This window comes from Prionailurus viverrinus, chromosome A2 (assembly GCF_022837055.1).
Source record: "Prionailurus viverrinus isolate Anna chromosome A2, UM_Priviv_1.0, whole genome shotgun sequence".
NCBI classification, from domain to species: domain Eukaryota; kingdom Metazoa; phylum Chordata; class Mammalia; order Carnivora; family Felidae; genus Prionailurus; species Prionailurus viverrinus.
The window spans coordinates 85,085,851-85,107,126 of NC_062562.1; the positions used below are offsets into that span (position 1 = coordinate 85,085,851).

At 35.9% G+C, this 21,276-nt stretch overlaps 1 protein-coding gene across 1 annotated transcript in view; it reads right to left on the minus strand.

The window, feature by feature from the left end:
• Nucleotides 1-222: 222 nt before the first annotated feature.
• The window catches only part of GNAT3 (G protein subunit alpha transducin 3), a 59,405-nt gene continuing 38,351 nt past the window's right edge, over nt 223-21,276 (minus strand). Inside the window, exons 5-8 of the mRNA XM_047849913.1 lie at nt 15,904-16,032; nt 3,837-3,966; nt 3,462-3,615; nt 223-413 (exon numbers count right to left, since the gene is read on the minus strand). Coding sequence (XP_047705869.1) covers nt 223-413; nt 3,462-3,615; nt 3,837-3,966; nt 15,904-16,032 — 604 coding nt within the window. The remainder of the gene's footprint in view (nt 414-3,461; nt 3,616-3,836; nt 3,967-15,903; nt 16,033-21,276) is intronic.

Consider the following 21,276-nt stretch of genomic DNA (forward strand, 5'->3'; position numbering starts at 1 on the left):
CAGACATCAAAGACACCCCCATCCTCACTGTGCCAAAGAAATTGAAACATCCAGAGAGAGCTGACAATATATTAAAATTTTTACATGAAAAATTTTTGTTTTATAACACTAGTTATATTTCTAGATAAGTTAATATTATTAAAACTAAACACATCACACAGCACCTTTCCTTTTATATCTTGAAAAGTGTACAAGAACAAGAGTGGAAGAAAAAAAGGCTGATTAGAAAAGCCCACAGTCTTTTAGATTCTCTTTGATAATTATATCAGTAACCGCATCAAACACGAACTTGACATTTTGGGTATCTGTAGCACAGGTCATGTGGGAATAAATTTCCTTATCTTCTTTTTTTAAATTCAGGTCTAGAAACTGGTTTTTGATGTAGTTCCCTGCATCTTCAAATGTATTTGGTCCTTGTTACAAAAAGAAATAAGAAATGTTAATTGCATTTAAAAATGAATGAAGTTAGAAATAATATCAGTAGGTGTTAGCATTTTACTTTGTATGCTACTATTTGATATACTCACTATTGAAAAATCAAGATGGCAATGGTCACTTATCAGGGATTTATGCAATGTTACATTGCTGGGAACGATGCTTACCCAGCTGGGTAGGGACTTCATTTGGCTGAAATGCTCACAATACAGTAAGAATACAAACATATATACATAAATAAGCTAGTAATGAAGCTTATATACATGACAAAGGCTGTGCATTTCTATGTGCATGTGGGTGTGTGTATGTGCTTTAATATAAACTAAAAGAATAGAAATTGGAGATGAGTAGACTACAGAATGAGGGTGGTATTTGAGCTGGATCTTGAGGGGTAGCTAGAAGAGAGAAGGAAATAGCATGAGTGAAGGCCAAAAGCGGGAGAAGGGCCTGTGTCACTAGACTTGAAGGTAGGGTTGAGCAGCAAGTGTGCACTTTGCAGAATCTAGTTGGAATTGTAGCAAATCAAGTAGAAAGGATGCATTGGGTCAGACTAGAGACTATGTTGCTAACTAAACAAAGGGCTTGAAATGACATATGTAAAACTAGAGACAGCTGTTCTTTTTTTGAAGCTTATTTATTTGAGAGAGAGAGAATATACAAGCGGCAGGGGCAGAGAGTGAGGGAAATAAAATCCGAAGCAGGCTCCAGCCTTTGAGCTGTCAGCACAGAGCCTGACGCAGGTCTGTAACACACAAACCGTGAGATAATGACTTGAGCCAAAGCTGGATCCTTGCTTCACTGACTGAGCCACCCAGGCACCCAAGACAGCTATTCTTGACTGATGCTTTAGTAGAACCAAATGGAGAGTCAATGAAAGGTGGGCTTGGGAATGTTTAGACTGGAAGCAGAAGACACAATGGATCAATAAAAATACAAATGTTAATAAACACAAGGTAGCCAAAAGTGATCTGTTGGTGGGCTTTATAACAGAATATACTTGGTGGGGACGTAACACACGATAGGGCAGTAGCATAAATATTTTCCAAGGAGATGAGATTTTGTTCCCCACTTTATTGTATCTAGGAGAAAAATGCCATGAGGGACAATCGTTATAACCATGTAACATGGCTAAAATCCAAAACACTAACAACACCAAATGCTGGCAAAGATGTTGAGCCATAGGAACTCTAATTCATTGCTGGTAGAGATGAGAAATGGTACAGCCACTTGGGAAGGCAGTTGGGCAGTTTCTTATAAAGCTAAACATGGTATTAGCATACAGTCCAGCAAATATGCTTCTAGGTATTTACACAAAAACTTATGTGTGCACAGAATCATGAAGATAGATGTTTATAGCAGCTTTATTCAGAATTGCCAAAAATTGGAAGTAATTCGGGTGTCCTATAGGCGAAAGGTTAAAGAAACTAGTTTCTTTATGGAATGGAATACTATTCAACAATAAAAGGAAATGGACTATCAACCCATGAAAAGTGGTGGAGGGAATTTAAATGTATATTGCGTTTAAAAATGAAAGCGAAAATAGTCTGTCAGAAAATGCTATATATTGTATGATTGCAGCTACATGCATTCTGGAAAGGGCACAGCTATAGATAAAAAGATCAGAGGTTGCCACGAGAGAGAAGGGAGGGGAAAAACATAAATTTATAGTGGAACACAGATGATTTTTATGGCAGTGAAACGATTCTGTATGTTGCTGTCATGGTGGATACATGACATGAATTTGGGAGAGCATACAGAACTGAGTAACACAGAGAGCCCCCACTGAAAACTATAGACTTTAGTTATAGTGTATCAATATCTATCAGTCAGTTGTAACAAATACACCATATCAAGGCAAAATGTTAATAATAGGGGAAACCAGAATGTGATCACAGAGGGAGTATATGGAAACTCTGTATTTTCTGTTCATTTTTCCTGTAAACTAAAGACTGCTCTAAGAAATAGCCGATTAGTTAGAAGAAAACATAAAGAGCTTTACTTAGTCTATATTTAGTTTGTAGTATTCAATATGGAATCGGGACTATATTTAATCACATGATAAATGTGTTAACACAGAAATGATAATATTCACAAAGCTAGAGGAAAGATATGAGCAACTGTTTTAGATTAGCATAGTTACTGCGACCGTATACCATGACTAGTAACATTTGGGTTACCCAAGTATCTCAGTGGTGGAATTGGGCTTCTATTTGTGTTTAAATCATGAAAATTTCCATCTTACATAATATCATTAACAACAGAACATTTAACTATATACGAAAAAAAAAGTTGTCTCTGAGGGAAAAACAACCCACCTATAGATCTGACATTTATAGTCACTGATTAACAGAATCAGCACTAAAATTCTAGGATCTAGGAAAACTGGAAAGAGAAAATGTCACTATTCTCAAAATCATTCAAACTGTCCTTCGGGAAACTTAATTCTGACTTTGAGAAACCACTGCATTATAAGGTTTCATTGGGGAATATGTAAAAAATGTCAATTTGCAATATATTGTTTATAATGTTTAAGATAATATAATTTGCAATGTTGTTTAATATATAGAGTAGCAACCCTGGTCTACCTAACCTCCTGTTTATTGACTAGAGCTTTGCTTTGATGTAGAAGGTTTTCTGTTTATCTGCAAACAGTTTGGATTCTTCCAGTTTGGATCATACACGTGACTCAAGCAATTATCATAAGCCTCAACTTCATAAATGCTACCTGTCAAGGTGCAGATAGGAAAATATAGGTCTATGTAAGAATTTAGTGGGGCACCTGGGTGGCTCAGTCGGTTAAGCAACTGACTTCGACTCAGGTCATGATCTCACGGTTTGTGAGTGCTAGCCCCACATCGGGCTCTGTGCAGACAGCTCAGAGCCAGGAGCCTGCTTCAGATTCGGTGTCTCCCTTTCTCTCTGCCCTTCCCCCACTTGCACTCTCTTTCTCACTATCAAAAAATGAATAAACATTAAAAAACATTTTAAAAAGAATTTAGTATGGCATTAAAGAAAGAAGATCTTACCAGTGTATTCTGGAAAGCAGATACTAAGATGCACTTTGGTTACTTTTTCTTGAAAGAGATCCTTTTTATTGAGAAACAGGACAATGGAGGTGGTTGCAAAGTACTTGTGATTACAGATACTGTTGAATAGGTGAAGGCTTTCATGCATTCTGTTCTGTTAGGTATAAAAGATGAGAATGTGTAGGATTATTATTTGCAAAATATTAACACCGGGTATTATAAGCAAAGCTCTAGAAATAACATCTATGTTTGGAAGGAACTCACTGAGTTGGGGAGTGTGGTAGTAATGTCAGAAAGCACAAATGCTTAGGTGTTTGTTTGTTTGTTTGTTTGTTTGTTTGTTTTACCCTGGCCTTGCTTTCCTTTTAGACTTACCACTTCCTCATCTTCCACTAGGACCATGTCATAGGCACTGAGCGCAGCACAAAATATAATGCATGTAACGCCTTCAAAGCAGTGAATCCATTTCTTTCTCTCAGATCTCTGTCCTCCTACGTCGAACATTCTTTAAAAAAAAAAAAAGAATAGCAAACCTTAGAGATACCTATCAAAAGTTACATTAATATTAACATTTCTAGTTATAAATGAATGCTCTCCTATCTTTAAAAGATTTTATTTTTATTAATTATAAGATATTTTAATTGGTCAATTTGCAGCTCAAGGACTATAGAAAAAGAGAAAGTTCATCTTTTTTTCTTTTATTTTTTTGTATTCATGAAAACTAGATAAAAGATACAATAACTCACATACTGGCTTTGGGGGACTGAGGAATTTTAAGCAGCTTATGGTTTTAGTAAGAAATCTATTAGAGTCAAGAAACTTCAATCAAAGTCTATGCATAGTGTGGAAGTGTTGAAGCACTATATTGTACACCTGAAACTAACAGAATGCTGCATGTTAACTGTACCAGAACAATAATTAAAAAAAAAGTCTCTGCATAATCTTAAATGAACAGAACCTACAAAAAGATTGGAAGCCACCATAGTTCTGATATTACAATCCCTGTTTCTTCTCTTAGCTCTTGCTACATTCGTTCATTTGTTCATTCAAACAATTACTGTTTGCATTTTATGTGCTACACACTGTGCGAGGACTACAAACACAGAGATGAATAGATACAGTCACTATCTTCAAAGAGCTCTCTGTCATGCAGAGAGAAAACCAATATGCTATTATAGTATTATATAATAAATACTCTAAAATGCAAGGTAAAATGTGAGCCCAGAGGAAAACTTAAGTCAGCCAGAGTGATCATGGAACCTACTCACAGGAAGTGTTTTAGAATTTGGCCCTCCCCCTGTGTTAGTATTTCGGCAAGAGACATCATTGTGGACATAGCAACTTGGTAAAGAAACTAGGAGTTTCTGTTCTTAAGACCTCCCTTTCCCTTACCCTCCATATAATACACATACAAAATGCAGTTCCCAACTCATCCTCTTCTTTCCAAGTCCCCTTGTCTTGTGCAAGCCACCAACATTTCTTTTTTTTTTTCTTTTAAGTTTATTTATTTATTTTGAGAGAGAGACAGAGAGAGAGCAAGTACACAGGGAGGGTCACAGAAAGAATCCCAAGCAGGCTCCATGCTTTCAGTGCAGAGCTTGATGCGGGGCTCAATCCTACCACCATGAGATTATGACATGAGCCAAAATCAAGAGTCAGATGCTTAATTGTCTGAGCCACCCAGGTGCCCCAAGCCACCAAACTCACCAACCTCCCCAACCTCCCCAACTTGCCCAAGTTCCCCAAATTCCCCAAGCTCGCCATGCTCACCATAGCCACTGCAAAACTCTGTGATTTGCCACAGGCTTCTTAGCCATAGAACCAAACACAGACTGGTTTGATGACCCTTAAGGCTCTGGCTATTTTGGTTCCTGCTTACTTTTTCCAGCTTACTTCATACCACTTTCCTCTTTAATCCAGTCCAATCACAAGGCTATTCTTTAAGTGACTTTAGTATAAACCTACTTTTTGCTGCTTCAGGACTACTGCACGGTCACTTTTTTCCTCACATAACTCTGCCTTTTTCACAACTTGAAGGTCTTACAGTCAGTGTCTCCTTCACAAGGAAGCCTCCTTGGTCATCTATGTAAATGGTCTCTCTTCCTATCCCCATTTAATTTCTATCACATCACTCTTTCCTTCATAGTGATTGTCACAACCAGTAATTAACTAGTTTGTTTATTTTTTATGGGTTTAATATCTACCATCTTCCTAATAGAATACCAAGCTCAGGGCAGGGACTTAACTATATTAGTGACAACTATATTCCCAGTACCAGGCACTATGTCTGACCTACAGTAGACATGCAACAAATATTTGCTGACCAAATATATTGCATGTGATTGGGATGGAGGGTGGATTTCGATATCAAGTGCAGGTACAAAAGTCATTAAGGAATGAGAGGACATGACATGTTTAGGGTAAACACGTAATTTATATTTTGGGGAACATGAAAACTTAGATAAAACCATTGAGATATATGGCCCGCTCATTATTCATTTATTCAATAAATATTTATTGATCATGCCAGGCATTAGAGATTCAACCTCAAGAAGCTTCTAATTTGCTGGTGGCAGAGAAGGCAGTGGTTCCTGTGTTTGTGAACAGACATAGGATATACAGATAGAGAGTGTAGGGGTAATTGGAACTGAAGTAATCAGAAACTGCAGTCATTAAAATTTTAGGATGGGGGGTTGAGGTAAGTGGATGTCTGGGGAAAACGTTCCAGGTAAAGGCAGCAGAGAAAACAGCAAGAGCAAAGGATTTGAGCAGGCAGGAGTGAGGCTGATGAGTCAGGCCAGAAATAGATGAATGAAGCCTTTTATGTCACATGAGAAGATACTTATATTAGAATCAGTGGGGAATGATGTGAGATTTGGGGGCAGGGAATTAAAATTGTTTGTTTGTTGTTATATTCGGTCACTTTGATCTGAGTCCAGAAGATAGATTTGATAAGAAAGAGACTAGAGGCAGAGAAAGGAGTTATGGGGCTTTCGTAATAGCTTAACCGCAAGACATTAATTACTAAGAAACATCCAAGCTGCACAAAGATTACAAAGGCAATAACTATACTTGGGATAATAAATGTCAATCAGCAGACATTACTGAAGATAAAAGTATAATACATTGCCCTTCTCTACTACTGCACACTTCATATATGAACCAGGTAGGGAACAAACACATGGAACTGAAATTCCTCAAATACACACACACACACGCACACGCGCGCGCACACACACACACACACACACACACACACACACCAGTACAAAAAGAGTTCAGTAGTAGATTGAAAGAGAAGATGCTCACAATATTTAAGATAGTGCTTAGGAGTTCAGTGGTTATGTGATTTGGAAATTTAAATCCAGTGTCAATAAATACTGTTACAGGTGCTGGCAATACCAAGCCCTCTGCAGTTTCAGACTTGCAGTATAAATGGAGGAAGAGGACAGCATTTTGACTTCAAGGTTATATTATGAGTAAATCAATCAACAAACTTAATTGTTAAAAACCAGTCAACACTCTTAGGGAAGCAAGGATAATAAATACGTATTCAGACATTTAAATCTGTAGTTTTTTTGATCTATAAAGTAATCTTAGTCTTTTTTTCAGACTTTGAAAAGTAGTTTTATCTATTGAAATTATAACATATAGTACAAATGGAAATAGTTGGGATCGTGACTTTTATTTCTTCCATAAATGCTCATATCACCAATTGTAATATCTTAATTTTATTTTTTTTATTTCTTAAAATTTTTTAATGTTTATTTGTTTTTTTGAGACAGAGAGAGACAGAGCATGAACGGGGGAGGGTCAGAGAGAGAGGGAGACACAGAATCCGAAACAGGCTCCAGTCTCCGAGCTGTCATCACAGAGCCCCACGCAGGGCTCGAATTCACAGACCTTGACATCATGACCTGAGCCGAAGTCAGATGCTCAACCAACTGAGCCACCCAGGAGCCCCAGTAATATCTTAATTTTAATGTAACATACCTAATAAGAGTTTATTTGCCAGGCATGTAAGCAATCTATAACAATTTACTCAAATTTTGAAATAATAACTTATAGTTTATACGTATACATGTAAATATACATATAGTTTATGTACAACTATTGTTTCTCTTTTTCAGATGAGACATTAAAGCAACTTGCCCAAGGCTTAGTAATTCAACTAATATCTGTAGAGGTTATTATGTACCAGGCACCATGATAGGTTCTGTGGGTATGATAGTGAACCTCATCATGTGTCAGTCTATTTGCTTAGACCAGAGATCCCCAACTAGTACATAGTGTCCACAGTTAGCTTTAAAACTCTTAAGCTCTCACCAGTGGGCCAGAATTACCTTCACTGTAGAGTCTATCCTTCTTCCCCTAAGCCAAACAATAGCTCTATGTATTGTCAAACTGGGCAAAAATGTAAAACTCTCCCCTTACCAGGTGTTTTGTTCCATTATTTTAATGGCGATGGTATAGACCTCCAGGAATCTAGCTGTTGTGTATATTCTCCACTTGATCATATGAGTACATGATGGATCATATCTGGTAAAGAACTGTGATACTGTGACTGAACAAAGATGCATCAAGTTGTGGGTTTTGGTGCACAGAGGACTGAATATACATCAGAGTTTTAAATTCCTTGTAGGCTTTTCAAACTAAAACAACTCCTTGTATCTCCACCCACTAGATTTTAACATGAAAATATCTCCATAATTCTTGTTTTCTCTTGTGTTCTAGTCCTCTCTTCAGGGTTTGCTTCCATACTGGGCATCCTATAATAGAGAACTAACCAATCATGGAATGAGGGCAAAAGTTGCTGGATGAATAGAATGTTTATGCTAAGACAGCCCAATCTTCAGTTTCCACAGTAGAAATGATATTGTTGCAGGAACCAAATTCCAGGACACCTTGATTAAGTGTTCCCCACTAAATAGCACTTGGATGAGTCTAATTAGCATTTGTTTTTGAGCTTCTTTATCTCTGTTTTTATGGCCAACTAAGTAAGCTATCTGTCTGATAATTTCTTTTTTATTTTTATTTTTTTCAAGTTTATTTATTTAAAGAGAGAGAGAGGGAACAAGCAGGGTGGGAACAGAAAGAGGGGAGAGAGGGAATCCTAAGCAGACTCCACTCCATTAGTGCAGAGCCTAATGCAGGGCTCAGTCTCATGAACCGTGAAATCATGACCTGAGCCAAAATGAAGAGTTGGCCCCTTAATGAACTGAGCCACCCACACCTGATAATTTCTTTTTTAAAATCACTTTTATATTTTCAATTAGATTATATTCAAAAGTTACAAATCTGACAAGGTGACTTAGTATAACTGCTCAGATTCCTCGCATGGTGGTCATATATTTTACCTCAAAGAGGGTAATCTCATATTAATAGTTTTGAATAAGAAAAAAAAATTTGCAGGGAACCCCTTGCAATGAAAACGGTAATAAGAATGATCAAGGTATGAGTATTACCAATTTATGGACTCCTAGGGGAATATAAACTCCCCAGGAAAAGGGAAAAACAGAAATTTCATATACTTCCCATGTATTTCTTTTCTACAATGTAATGATAGCAAATGGCTTTCCCCAAAAATAAATGTTTGCAAAACCTTTGAGATGAGAGTCAAAGCAAGCCCAGCAATCTCACTGGCTCTCTGCCGACTTTCTCTGATCATTCAGCTTCTTCGAAGCCTACTGTTGATATTAACATCTTTGTGTAAGGGTAGCTCTTCTCTTCAGGTAAATGTATAAAATCAGCGAGGGTTATAAAATGTAGTATGACCCTTAGCCGACAGTTCTTTTAACCTATCATGCAGCCTCCACTAAACACATTTTAATAAGCTTAGCTTTCTCCCAAGGAAGGGAGGACAAAGCTCTGCCCTCTGAGTGTTTTGTTATGTTGATAAAAGTGACTTTTGAAAGTCTTAGATTGCATGCCAATAACCTACTCATGTTATGACTCACTTGATAAACACTGGTGTGTGTGTATATATGCATGGGAGCAGGTTGACGTTAGAGACAAAGGTCCAGGAAGCATTGGCCATTGCTCTAATGTCATCTGCCATCACAGAATTGAAATGTTCATTAGCAGATCAGACCAACATCTGGAGTTTTGTTTTCATATTGAGTGTACTGGATATAATGTTAGCTCTAAGAAGTTACATTTTGTTTTCCTGCTATTGTAGTCCTTTCTTGTCATACATCTCTCTTCACTTTTAGCTCTTTCTCTAAGTTTCAATTTGGGGCTTATTTTAGAGGTGTAAAGCATTACAATCTATTGAAACATTTTCAAGATTCCCAAAGTAGAAGCATTTACTTATATATTTCATTGAATAAGTATTCTTCTATATAAAAATATATTTAAGAATGTATATGAGTATATATCAATATATAAGTATATGGGAGTATGGATACATATATATTCCATCATGACCATTCTGTGAAAAACAAAAGTAGAAATCAGAGAAAAACATTCATTCCTGCTGACTGAACATTTGGATTCGTCAGATCTACATAACAATTAATGAGGTAAATGTACATGTGATACAGATTGAGTATCCTTAATTCCTTGAGCAGTTAAGGTAACCAGAGCCTTAATGATATTGAATAGAATATGCAGTTCTCATTTTGCATTTTGCATGAAGTTTTTTTAATGTATATTTTGGTAATACATATTTTCTTATTAATTCTGATATTTAAGTCAGAATTCTTAAATTAAAAAAAGTTTTTAAATGCCTGAGTTGTATGATACAACTAAAAATCCACAGGCAAGGCTTTTAGGTGATAGCTGAACATTGATTATTTGTTAAACTACCCATGGTATTAATATAGGGCGAATTGCCAGAGTTTTATATTAAATAGTTGGCTTTACATTAAACAGTTGTGTTTTATAATATATTTTAAACAGTTTGGAAAGCTATTGAATTTTATGGGTTTGTGTCAAACAGTTGGCTAAATATTTAACCACACAAGATTATTCACAGTTCATATTAGATAGATTATAATGAAATAATCTGTACTTTGTAGCAATTAAAAATTATTGCATAATCTACGCTAAGAAAAAAAAAGAAAATCTAACCTGATTTGGAATTTATTTTAAATTATTCTGTTGGTGGAGATTTTTTAAGATATTTGACCATATAATATTAAACCATCTTAAGATGGCAACATGTTAAAGGGCCAGGATAGATCTGTGTCACCACCACACAGCCATCACAAAATAGCCTAACCGAGTCTTTCTCTGGTGCCAAGTTCTCAAAATAGATTAGGACAGATATTTGCAGACAAAAAAGATATGCACAGAGATCATTCTAAATCCCTTCACTGCTTGTATATAAAAAACAGAATCAAAAGGAGTTATAACCATAAAACAGGCAGGGTCTCTAAATGCTCATAATTGTTAATAACATTATATACTTGCTACAAAATGTGTGTGTGTTTGTTTGGAACTTGATATGCCCACTAGATAATTCTCTAATTATTGAATAGTATAATTCACAAAGTCATTAAAATATATCACTAGAATAAATTAGACATGTTACATAGCTTATTGTCTTGATCATACTAACAATGAACATACTTGAAACAAATATATAGCTATACATGAGTGATTGCTCTGTGAGATCTAATAGAGAAGGACAAAGCTAATTTGAGATCTAGCAGCTGAGTAGACAATCAGACTCACTCCTAAACTGACTTATGCCCCCACAGAAATAAACAGAGTGCACATGATCAATTTGAAATTTAAGAAAATTATAATTTATCTCATAGATCCACTCAAACATTCTTGAGAATAGTTATGTTGAATTTATAAAACCTAAAACTCCATGTTGTAATAATTGCTGACCTCTCTTCCTCGACTTCCATATAGTTTTATGTCCTCTTAATTCTATTGTTTAATTGTGGAACAATTAGGGAGAAAGTGGCTTCTCTATCATTGTTGGATAAATCATTATAAATCTGTAAGTTCTTCGTCCCGAGGGATTATTTTATAACAATAAAAGAGCTCACACTTGTGTTTTCCATTTACATAGTACTTTAACATTTGTAAAGATAATTTATTTTACATTTGACTGTTGGAATTCTGGTTTGATAAGAACTCTAAGGTAATTTCCATTAAATTAGGTGATGTAGGAAGATGATACAGTATCTTAACAGACAGAATTTTTCATTTTGATGTTCCTGTTTAAAATTCTAGAGTTCTCTAGTTTAGTATGCAAATTAAATCTTTAGTTTTAAATAGTCATAGGATGATTTATGCTATGTGAATTCAAATCAATGCTAATGCAATATATTTTAATACCTGGGCACTTACTGAAATGAAGTTGGAAGGTATCTTATTTTTAGACTTTCTATTTTGAAACACTACCAAATTTTATACTATAAAAGTCTGTGTACTTTTAGATAATCCTATTCAGCACTTCAAAAAAAAAAAAAAAAACAAGTGATTTAACTGTGGAAATTATTAAGGGATTAATATATCTCAGTTGCGGTGACTAAGCTTAAAAACATAATTAAATGATTTTAAATAGTTCCTTAAGAAAAAAGTATAGTTGCCTTTTTAATATTTTGTAGTAAAATTTAAATACTTTCAAAACTTCATTGTTTAAATACTTGTTTTTAAAGAAATTCCCTGCATTTGAGTTATTATCCTTCTCCATTTCCTAACAGAAGATGCCTTTAATAATACACCCTCTTCAGGAAGAAGAAAAACAAAACATTAAAACAAAAGAGCTGCAAACCTGTTTGAATGAATGCAAAGAGGTTGTATTTGTGTGGTATAGAAACTGTTAGGTCAAAAGAAATCCTAACTTGGTTTCACAATCCAATTGACAAACACCTTCCATTTCAGCATTGATGCTGTCATAGAGAATTAGCAAGTCCTTTTCTTATTCCTTCATAAGCGCCAACAATATATGAAAGCAGCATAGGCAATCACCTGTCTATATGACTTACGACAATGCCTCACAAAACACAGAACTACAAAAGAATGGGAAAATGGTACACCAATAGGGGTTTTAAGGTATACTCTGAAGAGGTCTATTATGAGGTAATATATCTTTAAAATAATGTTTTATTTATTAATTGCCTTTTTTAATTTTTAGAGAGATAGGGAGCATGAGCAGGGGAGAGTGGCAGGGGGAGAGAGAGAACCTTAAGCAGGCTCCACGCTCAGCACAGAGCCTGACACAGCGCTTGATCCCACGACCATGGGATCATGACCTGATCAAGACTAGTGTGCTCAACTGACTGAGCCAGCCAGGTACCCCTAAAATCATTTTTTTAAATATTAATGCAAATGCTGTATTCTATTCAGGATATAATTTTTTTTAAATTCTATGAGTATTATTTGCTACTGAGTGAAATAGATGTTCCAAATAATGGACATGACTTTCTGAGGTTTATGTGTTCATTGGCAATCGTCATGTCCCTGGTTTCAGAGGCACAGATGTGCAAAGGTACTGAGCCTTGCCAACTCAGAGGTATCTCACAAACAGGCGGTCATTTTTTTCTCCCTTCCCTCTTCTCTCTGAAGGGAGTTATGAATGACCAAAAACATTTGAAGAAGCACTTACTCTACAGAAAAAAAGAATGGTTTGTTTTTTTTTCTAATTTGTTTTTTAACATTTATTTATTTTTGAGAGAGAGAGAGAGAGTGAGTGAGTGGGATTGGGGCAGAGAGAGAGGGAGACACAGAATCCAAAGCAGGCTCCAGCTTCCAAGCTGTCAGCACAGAGCCTGACGCGGGGCTCGAACTCGTGAAATCATGACCTGAGCCAAAGTCGGATGCTTAACCAACTGAGCCACCCAGGTGCCCCTAAAAAAGAATGGTTTCTGTCCCAATTTACCTAACAGCCCACAATGACATGCAGTGCAAGAAGTGTGGTTTTTGAAGTTAGAAAGATGTATGTTCTAATCACATTTCTAACACTTCTACGTATGATATTGAGGAAATCTTTCACCTCATTTTAGCTTTAATTTTTTTCTTTATCCAAAATAAGTACAGCAATACTCAGGTCAACATGTTATAATGAGCATGTAAAAATAGGGTATATATAGTGCTTGGCATCACACATTTATTCATCTAGCAAGAACTGACAGTACGCCTACTCTGTGCTGGCCACTGTGATAATCACAGGAGGTGGCACTGTAAACAGGCATGACCCTGGCCTCCAGGAGCTCAGAGCATAGGAGACAGAAACAGAAACAAAGGAGGAAACAAATAAAGAAACAAGGAAACTTCACACGTTAGTAAGTTTTTGTTTTTGTTTTTGTTTTTTAAGTAACAAAATAGTCTGATATTTCAGTGTTGTAGAGGCATTGGCTCCCACTGGTATGGCTAGTGAGAGCTGTTTACATTTCTTCCCAGTGCTGCATTCAGTGACCTCACTTTGCTAGGTTGCAATTAACCATTGTTAGGGTATTTATAGCAAGGGAATCCTCAAGAGCCATACATCAGGCTTTCCCTCTCCCTGTGTCCCTTGTGCCTATTGATATGTTTACCAGTACACTACTGGGTGTAGTAGTGACAGGGATGTGAGGCGATGGGTAACAGAAGGAATAAGTCTCCATGAGGTGATAGTATCTGATTTAGGAACCTAATGATAAGAAGGAGCCAGTCCTTCTCATCCAGCGTCAGAGCATTTTAAGCAAAGAGAACAGCAATGTCCTAAGGTTTGGAATGTTCAAGGAACAGATATATATAGATATATATATATATAGATATAGGTATAGATATAGATATAGATATATGCCATATATCTATATCTATATATATGGCAGATAATTTGTGAAAGTGACTATTTCTGAGAACATACTAAGTTGGTGTTGCAGAGAATGACTGAGTTATAAGCTTCTAGGTATTCATTATGTGATACTAATTTTCATAACTGGTTTATGGTCCAAGCGATCTAAAATCCAGAAAATTCCATTAGCTTGTGTAATGCTTTGACAGGGTTAGGAGAGGCAGAGGGTACAAGCAATTGGACTTGGACTCCCATGGGAAAACCTTAGAAACTGGATCAAAAACCAGAAGCCTGGAGAACGTAGTTGCCAAAGAGGAACAGCGATGACAGGACCGAAAACAAACTGCTTACGTTTGCCAAGAGTGGATGTGGATCCAAATTTTTGTGGCCCCTTTATCCTGGTTTGATCTTTGGGTCATCTTTCAGAAAATTAACTATTGGTGGACCTGAGATTTGGGTGTAAATTTTGAAGGGCTTTATTTGATATTAACTTGAAAATATCCTGGCCATCTCTGTAATATCTATTCTAATTAGATACTACGTCTCACTACTTCTAATACTAAAAAAATTTTAAAGCTTTTATCCCACTGAAGTGAATTTTGCCTCACAAATGGATACAGATAATTCATGTCACTTTCGTTCAGTTTTTCTACTTTTTAGAAGTATTCCCATTTTGTGTACATGAATGGGTTTACTAATTGTATTTTTATTAATTTTTCATTATTTAGTGGTACATCTGGAACCTGGTTTTAATGTTTAATAGTCCATCTCATCAACAATCCATAGGGAGAGGCAGTTAAATATGATGATGTTTTATAGCACTATGGTTTGGATTTCCAATTCTTGGTTCAAAAAATGAGTGGTTTTGGGGTGCCTGGGTGGCTCAGTTGGTTAAATAAGTATCTGACTTCGGCTCAGGTCATGATCTCATGATTTGTGGGTTCGAGCCTGCGTCAGGCTCTGTGTTGATAGCTCAGAGTCTGGAGCCTGCTTTGGATTCTGTGTCTTCCTCTCTTGCTGCCCCTCTCCTGGTTGTGCTCTGTCTCTCTCTCAAAAATAAACAAACATTAAAAACATTTTTTAAGAAAATGATTTTGCATTAGCATTTCTAGAAAGGTCTTGATAATGTGACAGCAATAAAAATACTGGACTCATTTTCATACCCAAACCATGCTTATAAAATAGGCCTTGTTATTTCAGTAAATGGCATCACATTCAAATAGTTCTCCTCTCAATTATTTGCATCATTTTAAATTAAGGAAATGAATTAATAAGAGTATTTCACGCAAATGAGAGAGTAGGAAGGCAAAGGAAATAGTATCCGTGGCACCTGTTACTTAAATTTAATTTAAATACATTTTCTTTTCTTTTTTTTAAGTAGGATATCAGTTTCAAGTAAGAGGAAAATAAAATCTAGCTACCACCTGGTCAATACAGAGGCATTTTTCTTGGAGGAAGTATTGGGACTTAGGGTGGGGGTTAGGGTGTAAGGCTCTAGGAAGGCAATAAGGGAAAGTAGCACTGACAGTGAGCTAGGAAGGCCTAGAAAGTATGCCTAAGGTTCACTGGGCTTGAATATGGGTTAGACCTTTCTCTGTAAAAAAAAAAAATATATATATATATTCATATATATGAAAAATAAAAAATACATATATATACATATTGAATATTTCAGTTGATGATTAGAAAAGACATTGTTCATACCTGAAATGCAAATCTTTGAAGGAGAATTGAGTTTCAATGATTCCAGTTGTTTTCACTCGAGAATGTAGAACATCTTGCTCATTTGGGACATATCCAGGAGCTGTGATTCTATCTACATCATTAAGGTAGCTAATACAACAACAAAAAATAGCATATATTTTTAAAATTTGCATTTGAAGATACCAGGATTCAGTACAAATGAATTTTTACTTCAGGGTCCATTAAAATTATTAAACTCCAGACTGGTTCTCTCTAACCCTGCTCATCAGAGCTTGGTGGACGGATGCTGCAGAATACTAAGTGTGGCACACACATGACCAATGGAAGCCTCTTGTAAAGACATCTAGGTCTGGGTGCCTGGGTGGCTCAGTTGGTTAAGCATCTGAGTTTTGATTTCAGCTCTGGTCATGATCCCGGGGTCATGGGATTGAGCCTGACCTGGAGACCCGTGTCAGGCTCCTTGCTAAGTCATGGAGCCTTCTTAAGATCCTTTTTCTCTTTCCCTCTGCCCCTCTCCCCTGCTTGTGTACCCTCTCTCTCTAAAAACAAAAACAAAAACAAAAACTAGATCAATACTACCTTAGCCTGCATTTTATGAGGTGTATGTAACAGAATTGATGTTATATAGATATATTTCAGAGAAAATTTCTGTTTCCAGGTTTTGATCATCCCCCAAAACGTCCTATCTTGTAATGGTAGTCACTAGATTATCTTCAAAATGCTGTAATTTGAATTTAGGCATTTTGAATTTTAAGGGAGTTATTGGTTTTCATAACTTGAAGTTTGTCCTTTTGTTCTCCATGGATTGTCTAGCTTAGGACTCTGGACCATTTGTATGAAGTGCCATGATTATATACAGTTAGCACAATAAAAGAAAATATTTTTATTTTCTTGCTGGTTCACGATGGAACTAACTTATTTCATTGCTGAGCCATTCAGGGGACAGAAGGCTGAACTTAGACATTGCACCCACTCCTATCTCTCTTCTCTTCCACCAATGTGTCAGTATCCTTACCTCTTTCCTGGACCACATATTTAAAAACCCTACTGTTAGCAAGCTGAGTACTGCCCTGGTTTTGCCCACAGGATCTAGAGGTGCTGAGAAGCAGAAATAGATCTGAGTAAGCTGTGTGCTCCGCTAGAGTCTGTTAGATTAGAGGAAAGAAGCTGTTCTTTGCCTCCTTCTTGAAATCAGATCATGTCTTTAAACTAAAACAAAGTATCCCATTGCTTTAAAAACAGTTGAAAACCACCATTCTAGACTTTGAATATAAGGCTTTAGTAGTTTAGCAATATGGCTATTTCTGTGAAAATGTTTAATAGTGACAATAAAAGCCTGGTAAGGTTTTTATGGCAAAATTGGTCATTATATTAAAACTAAGTTTACATGTATAGCTAAATAGGAAGACTATGATGGGCATACATCTATCCAGAAAGAATTTGAGAGGTAGAATCCAGCTAAATATTAGTTATCATTCAAAAGTTGAATTTTTCAGGGTCTAAGTTGAAGAGTTGTTATGTGTTAGCACCTCACATCATGCCTTGAAAAGCAAAACTATTTTATCCTTTTTAAAAAAATAAATTCAACAGCAATATGGGTAATATATTCTCGGAGGATCTTTCTGCTTTTGAGCTGAAACAAATTGAGTGAACGCCTCAAAGGGATTTTGGCTAAATGACAAATAGGTGATCATAGTTCAGAAACACATTTATGTATGATAGGAAAATTTATTACTGTGCTTTATTCTAATAAAGCTTAATTTTTCTTAAAAGCAAGGGACAAATCAAGAAACAGATATATCAGCAGAAAATATTGGAAGCTTTTTCCAGTTTATCTATTTTCTGTTTTGTGAAGCAAGACCCTTTGTGAATTCTCTGTTGACTAAGTCTGCACATACGGCTGGTCAGTTGATTCATGCAAGAACAACAAAAACATATCTGTCAACATAGAGATTCAATTCATTTTAATGATAGCTAAATGAATACTTTGGTAAAGACATTTTTAATGTACTTTCATTTGCATGTGTAAATGATTTCAAGCAAAGCAGAAGCATTAGCAGAGTGACAAATTTGCATTTAAGAGGCCTGCTTTTAATGAATATAAGATTTGAATGCTCAGGCCTGTGGTCTAGAACTGAAACCAGAGGCCCTAAATACATATAGCTCAAATCAGTTAAAAAAAATACTTGATACTTTTTCTAATCATGTAAAAACAATTTTTTTTTCTGGTAAAGTCTTTGCTAAATATTAAAGCTTCTGGAATTTAAACAGCACACTAGATGGCCTCAATCAGTAAGCCATGAAGTATTAATAAAACTCTTTCCCTTCTTTGTCACTGTCATGCCCTTTTTCCTTCAGCTTCCTAGTAGTACAGGTGTGAGCAGGGAGGTGTTATGTTGCCAACAACATTCCCTTCCCTACTCGGATTAAGATTCACTACTTTGTTAGCCTAAACTTGAAGGGGCTCTAGGTTTGAGAAAATATAAGTATCCTATTTTGACCAAAACAAAACAAAACAAAAAAGGAACAATGGGGAAAAGGGCGAGAGGAGGAAAGGGAGAAGAGGAAGAGAAAGGAAAAGGGAAGGGAGAGAAGGAAAGGGGCCATTGCTCTATAAAATATGTATGAAATAGACATGAGTGTGGGACTGATCTAATATGATATTTAGTTTCAAAATGTGAGTGCAATTCAGTATTTGAAAAAACTCTGTTAATTTTTGGAAGAAAGCAATGGCCATTCAACTATTTTTCTTAATAAGTGTTTTCTTTAATCTTCCTTTTAAGGACCTCTGAGGGCAGGGAGTATTAACAATTTAAATTTTGGGTGGTTTTCTTAATGAAAATTTTCTGAAACAGAGGTTGGGAGTGAAGGTGGAGAGGTGTTTTCCTACTCTCTAAATCAATCAGGGTATTTAAAACCATTATTATATGGGCAACATTCACAAAATAGGTGCAAGTAGATACTGTGTAATGATGTTTAACTTGAACAGATAAATACTTTTAATATGAATCTATAACATGATAGTTCTGTAAAATATTTATTGTGTGTGTCAAAACAAAAAATATGAAACTAAAGGCTAGAAGGTCTAGAAAATACAAGACAGGGTCATTTCATCTTCCCATTTTGACAACACAATATGTGATTTTTTCTGCTATTAAAGAGTAAAGTATTTGGTAAACATAATGATTAATATAATTGCAAATACACTTCTTACAATATTTGAATGGAAAATTCATGCTTAATTGATAATGTATATACAAAACCAAATATATTAATTACAGCTATTGAAGGGGTTCAGGACAACACCCCAGTTCCCCAGAATGTGTCACTTTGGTATGTGGATTATTTTGAGCTGAAGGCACTTGAGACCCTGCAGGCTGAAGAGAAATCTTGCCCCTCCTTTAACTGTATAGAAGAATCAAAATTGGGGGTCTTTCCCAGAATAAGTGTTATTAGGAGAGAGAAATTTTATGAGTGACCCATCTGTATGGCAGGGCAAACCTCTAATTACCAAACATCTGCTGTTATCCCCCTTTGAAGTTGATTCCTTCCCTCTGAAGTCCCAGGCCCCACCCTCTTCTCCTCAGTTCAGGATGACATATAGACCTCATTTTGCCTGTCTTTGGAATTTCCATGTCTATGTGGGTTCCCTGTATGTATACCAATTACATTTCATTTTTTCCTGTTAATCTGTCTTGTGTCAATTTGATTCTGAGTTCAGCTAGAGGGACCTTTGAGGGGATAGGAATTCTTGCCCCCAACACTATCTCTCCTTCCTTCTCTAGCGTTTTGTTAAGCAAAATTTTATGAGAATATTCCACAATTAAATATCTTATTGTGACTACCCTTATCAACGATTCATAAAGAAAAGTAGAGTTTTCTATACTGCACAGAGTTGTCTTAGTATTAAAATATGGCTAGGCACTGGGACACATAAAACAATTAAATGAGGGGCGCCTGGGTGGCGCAGTCGGTTAAGCGTCCGACTTCAGCCAGGTCACGATCTCGCGATCCGCGAGTTCGAGCCCCGCGTCAGGCTCTGGGCTGATGGCTCTGAGCCTGGAGCCTGTTTCCGATTCTGTGTCTCCCTCTCTCTCTGCCCCTCCCCCGTTCATGCTCTGTCTCTCTCTGTCCCAAAAAAATAAATAAACGTTGAAAAAAAATTTTTTTAAATAAAAACAAATTAAAAAAAATAAAAAAAACAATTAAATGAGTTTAATAATCACATGATGATATTCCTTCTCTACTTCATCAAAGAGATGAGAGCAAGACTTTCCACCAAGTGCTTTGGAATTTAAAATGAACATGAGTGACTAATCACAGAAGACTGTTGTTGTTAGCTTTTCCTAAAATTTGTATAGTTTGTTTTCTCTCTATAATCCTTCTGACCATCACGATTAGAAAGCTGAAGTATCATGCAAGTTTCATTGTTCTATCCTCAAATAATCTTTCATTTGCTTCACTTTTACATCACCTTTTAAGTAGTACTAACATGTTCTGTTGTGAGGTCATCAAAAGAACTGCATTTATAGCGTTTTATATATGAGTATGCATGGACAGATACATAGAATAAGTAATTATATTAATTTGCATACATGTACACACATGCGTGCAGGCTTATAACCAGAGTATAGGTTAAGAACTACTTACTAAAATAGAAATTTAAAATAATTTTGATAATGAAATTACAAATGGTATCATAACCGCCTAATTTTATTGTGGCTGATAATTGCCTACTAGATGATATTAGCTGTGAAAATTATATAATCTTTCTTGAGACTCAAACAGTATCCCACAAAATACAAATGTTTTGAAAATCATTACTTTCTTCTAGAATTCTGTATCATGTTCATCAAACCAATTGAGTCAAAGAATGTGTCATCAATAAAATTATTTTAGAAGAGTATTTAAGTAATATGCTGAGAGACGAATGAATAGCCCAAAACATCAGTGTGTATGCCACCAATCTGCGTTTACATTGAGAACAGTGCACACAGATGAATCCTTTTCATTTGGGAGAAAATATTTGCAAAATGTGGGTATTTTCAGGCAAATACTTTCAAAATTATTTTAAATGCTCCTTTGCTTACAGTTTTACATTTCATGATGTCACCTTGATCTATATTTGTCTTCAACTTCTTTTTATTTTAGTGTAACAAAATGTAAAGCTATTTACTTTCCTCATTTGTGATGACAAATGTAGAGTCTGAAGAATTATAGTTTGTTTATTTATTTATTTAAATATTTTTTAAAAAATGTTTAACATTTATTTATTTTTGAGAGAGACAGTGTGAGCAGGGAAGGGGCAGAGAGAGAGAGGGAGACACACAATCTGAAGCAGGCTCCAGGATCTGAGCTGTCAGCACAGAGTCC